The following is a 4677-nucleotide window of genomic DNA, read 5'->3' on the forward strand; positions in this document are numbered from 1 at the left end:
CAACAGCCTTGACAACTGTATGGTTGGTATGTCTGTGTGTACACGAATATCTATAGGTATTTACGTTTCTATATCTACAGACATTCCCTTCAACCACCCTTCTCATTCAAGAGACTCGTTCTAAGAAGAGGGCCGGCGCGATACGCGATGGGTTGAAAATCTGACAAATGTGATTTTTTTAAGACCAAAAAGAATAAAAAATATATTTTCATCCCATCTACTCTACAATCCCTCACTTCGCTCTGGATTCAAAAAAGCGCCCTCGCCGTAAAAATATTATTTTGCTCCCTTATGTACAATCTACCTACTATTGTACTCTACTCAATGAGTTCTAGATAATGATGCTAGGGCAAGAATATTTTTTCCGGCTCCTTTTTTGGGGATTATTTAAGTGGATTTCTAATTCAATATTCGGTTTCGGGTAAACGTTTTATATCAAATACGAAAATGTATGGTTTGTAACTCATTTCATCTAAAAACTAGAGACTTGTGGGCTATGACACGCGGATAGACAGACAGACAGCAGAGTGGTATACGAGTAAATAGTGCTCATTTCAACTCTTTGGGTACGGAGCCCGGAAAAAGTGCGGTTGATGTCACAGAAAAATGAATACTCTCTTTCGAAATCACTGCTCATATTATCTATACTAATAAATAAAATTGGAGTGTCTGTCTGTAATTTCGAAATAACTACCTCATATTAAGCTCATATGGTTATTTGAACGATACCATAACTGAATCACACGTTTTTAAAATTTTTGTCTGTCTGTCTGTCTGTCTGTCTGTCTGTCTGTCTGTCTGTCTGTCTGTCTGTCTGTCTGTTTGAAAAGGCTAATCTTTGGAACGGCTGAACCGATTTTGACGGGACTTTCACAGGCAAGTAGAGGATTGACCAGGGCGTAAAATAGGCTACTTTTTTAACCGACTTTTAAAAAGGGAGTTGTGTTTTTCTACCTATGTACACCGAAATCTCCGAGATTTCTGAACCGATTTGCGTCATTTCTTTTTTAATCGATAGAGGAACTTTGCGACATTGTTTCATAAAAAATTTGGAGTCCAACTCCTCAATCCTGATGCTGCAGGGGATCTGACCAATCCACGCGGGCGAAGCTGCGGGCATCAGCTAGTTATAAATAAGAAGTGTTTGTTGGTTGGTTTGTTGATTTATTAGCACGTTGCGGTGTGATTAAAGGACAAATTTCACGCTGTAATTGAGTCGCAGCTGAGTAACGGATCAGCCTAAAATTTTGCATGTACATAGTTAAAAACCTAAAAAGTGACATAGGCTATTTTTTATCAAAAAAAATTAAGCAGGTCGTACGGGGTTCTAAAAACCCTTCTAAATCCACGCGGATGAAGTCGCGAATATCAGCTAGTATACAGATTAGGTTAGATACATGTTAGTGTAGGAAAATCTGTGTCTAAAACCTTGCTTCGAAAGGCTAATAAATAAAAACCATTTTGGAATGACACTTGAAATCATTTGCGACGCGCGGCCGGGATGATTTCCCGGGAGATGTATCCGACACGCTGGGAAATTTGATTTCATTTTTACTCTTTGTATCTCTGATATTTTAAACGGAACAGATACCTTATCTAATCTTGTTTGTCATATGTTAGCGATTTTACCTTTGCCAAGAGTTGAATTAAAAAAAAGAAAAGACAATTGGGGGGAGATGGGAAAATGGCGGCAAGAAAAGCGGTTGATATTGATTCGAAGCAGAAAAGATTGGGATTTATTAATATGTTTTCAAGAAGTTAGTAGTTTAGAATTAAAGTTAAAGTTTATCATGCATTGTATAGCGATGGAATAAAGTCGTTCTTATGAGTTGAGGTTATTTTTATTACATAATATAATTTGGAATTTGGATGGTATCCGATCTCACTAAGAGCATGGGTCTCCTCTCAGAGTGAGAAGGATTTTGGCCATAGTCTACCACGCTGGTCAAGTACGGATTGGCAGAATATTATGGAGAACTCTCAGGCATGCAGGTTTCCTAATGTTTTCCTCCACCGTTGCACCTCTTAAATGATTCTACAGCGAAAATTGTTCATCTTACGTTTTCTTTCCCTTAGCTGTTTTCATAGTTTGGTATCACTTTGAAGTGAGTACTCTACTAAACGGTGTTTAGTTATGTGTATATAGTTACTCTTCTGATCAAAATTTTTATCCATCCGTACTTATTACCTTTTGCCAGATCATACTAATTGTGTTTATACGAATCATTTCCAAGCAAAACGGTTTAAAATTGTGCTAAATGTGAGTCCGAAGTTTCATTTCCAGGCAAAACGGTCTAAAATTACGCTAAACTTGAGTCCAAAGTTCGTGGCTTCAATCACAAATACAACTTTAACGTTATTTCTAAACAACATGGTCTAAAACTGTGTTTTTAGTACAAAGTTAGTAATCAAAACGGCATAATTGTAGCCCAAAAGCTTTCATTCAGTTTTTGCTCCTACTGTATAATTTAATTTCGTGCAATTGCATCATTTGTTCCCTAGCTCCTCAATTAAGTATTCTATTTTATTAAGTAGTCTATTTTGTGAAGATTCCTAGTGGATTATCATGGAACTAGAAATCAGCTATTTAGCTAACTGGAACATAATTGTTAATAATTAGTATAGCTACAGTTATTTTAAACAATTTGTATCGCGAAAACGAGTTCCAACTTCCAAAATTATAATGATAAAATTAAATAATAATATAATTTATGTAGATTATGGCCAAAATTACTATCAGTCAAAGGAACGTTGATTAACGTTATCTTTGTAATACTTTAATAACAATCATTTACTTATCTTTATCAATACCAACCCAAATACACGTCGAAACATAAAACAGACTCTATAGCATTATATTTAGAATGCAAATTCGCATAACAAAGATAAAAATGTTAGATGTACCGATATCATATTGATAAACGTCGATGATGAAAAGCTAGCTAGCTAGATTAGTGAAACAAAGGGCATATCTACTGAACGTTCACACCAAATTGTCGTGGTAGAAAAGGAGAGAATAAAGAAAACAAAATGAATTGCAAATATTACTGTGACAGGACGCTCGGTTGGATGTTGAATAACAAAATTATTGTGTTTTTAAGTTTGCTGTGCTTCTGTTTGTTCGTGTCAACGTTGGTGCTATCGAGCCAGAGAAACAGTTTGAGAGATGAAGTAAATGGTCTTCGAGCGCAATTAGATAATTTGACCACAACTACTGAAGCACCTACAACTCCAACTACACCTACAACACCGAAACCCGAAGAAAATCCCCAACAAAAGCCTGAAGAAAAGCCTGAAGAAAAGCCCGAAGAAAAGCCTGAAGAAAAGCCCGAAGAAAAGCCTGAAGAAAAGCCCGAAGAAAAGCCTGAAGAAAACCCCGAAGAAAAACCTGCAGGTGAAACCGGAAAAAGTGAAAGGTCTTTGAATCGTATTTCGGCAGAGGAAGATGAATATCTCGACCAATTTGTTGAAGACAGTAAGCTGATAAGGGCTATTCGACCTTAGTGTTTTTAGTTGTAAATTGTGAATAAGTAATAAATTTTTAATCAAAGATTATATAATTTTTTTGAGTAACTTTATGGAAGTCACTTTCCCACAAAGTCAGAGCGAGTAATACGACTTATATTAAGAAATAGCTGACGCCCACAACTTTATCTGAGTGATGGTGGTAGTAGATGTTCAAAAATCCCGTGGGAACTCTTTGATTTTCCGGGATAAAAAGTGGCCTTTGCCACTTTCCAGGTCTTAAACTATATCCATGTAAAAATCAGGTCAACCCGTTGCTCCATTACGGCGTGATTGAAGGACAAACCAACAACCAAACACACTTTTGCATTTATAATATGGGTAATGATTTCAGAATTAGAAGATCCGAGTGTTCAAATATACTCTGACGGCTTTTGTACCTACTGGGTTGCTAAAGTATGGACATGTACTCTGGTTTCATTATATTCGGCCGGGTATATTGCAAGTTCCCAATATATTTTGTATTTTTTTTATTTTATTTACTTGGATTAACAAACAGTAGCACACAGTTTTAGGCCATTTCTCTGGCTTTACTGCGTGGCTTTCAGTTATCAAGGCCCTTGTGCACTAGCTCGACATTAATTCGAGATTTTGAGAGCATATTGAATTGAACTTGAGCATTGAGATAAATTGTGATTGTTTAGTATTTTATTAGGTAGGCATTTTATTTATGGCTGTATTGAACCAGAATAGAGTACAAATACCCTTACAATTAAGGTTTATTTAGACGGGCCACACCACATTCACACAAAAACCTTTTGTGTACGGCGACATTTTTGCTGCTAGCTGGCACTGGTGTATTTGTAGTCGTGGCCCGTCTAAAAGGACCTTAAGGCAGTAGGCATTTTGCTATGTTGCAATTAAAATTACAAATTGTGCAATAATAATCATACTATTATTATTATTTTCGGTTTTTTATGATGCCTATATGGGATAAAGTAAATTCATTTATTAATTTTTTTTATCTAAATAGGCACTTAAGTACTTTATTTTGTAAAAAATAAATATAAGATTAAAAGCTATTGCTCATTTTGTTTTATTTATTCGTATTCTACTAATATTATAAACACGAAAGTTTGTATGTATGGATGTTTGTTACTCTTTCACGCAAAAACTACTGAACGGATTTTGCTGAAATTTGGAATGGAGATA

The 4677-nt window shown here is 35.7% G+C and overlaps 1 protein-coding gene across 1 annotated transcript; it reads left to right on the plus strand.

The window, feature by feature from the left end:
• The first annotated feature begins 2938 nt into the window (after positions 1–2938).
• LOC123874391 (protein TonB-like) lies at positions 2939–4461 on the plus strand. The gene has a single exon (XM_045919696.1). It carries the CDS (start codon positions 3031–3033, stop codon positions 3502–3504), a length of 474 nt encoding a protein of 157 aa, XP_045775652.1. The 5' UTR covers positions 2939–3030; the 3' UTR covers positions 3505–4461.
• The last annotated feature ends 216 nt before the right edge of the window (positions 4462–4677 follow it).

Source organism: Maniola jurtina, chromosome 18, assembly GCF_905333055.1.
Source record: "Maniola jurtina chromosome 18, ilManJurt1.1, whole genome shotgun sequence".
NCBI classification, from domain to species: Eukaryota; Metazoa; Arthropoda; class Insecta; order Lepidoptera; family Nymphalidae; genus Maniola; species Maniola jurtina.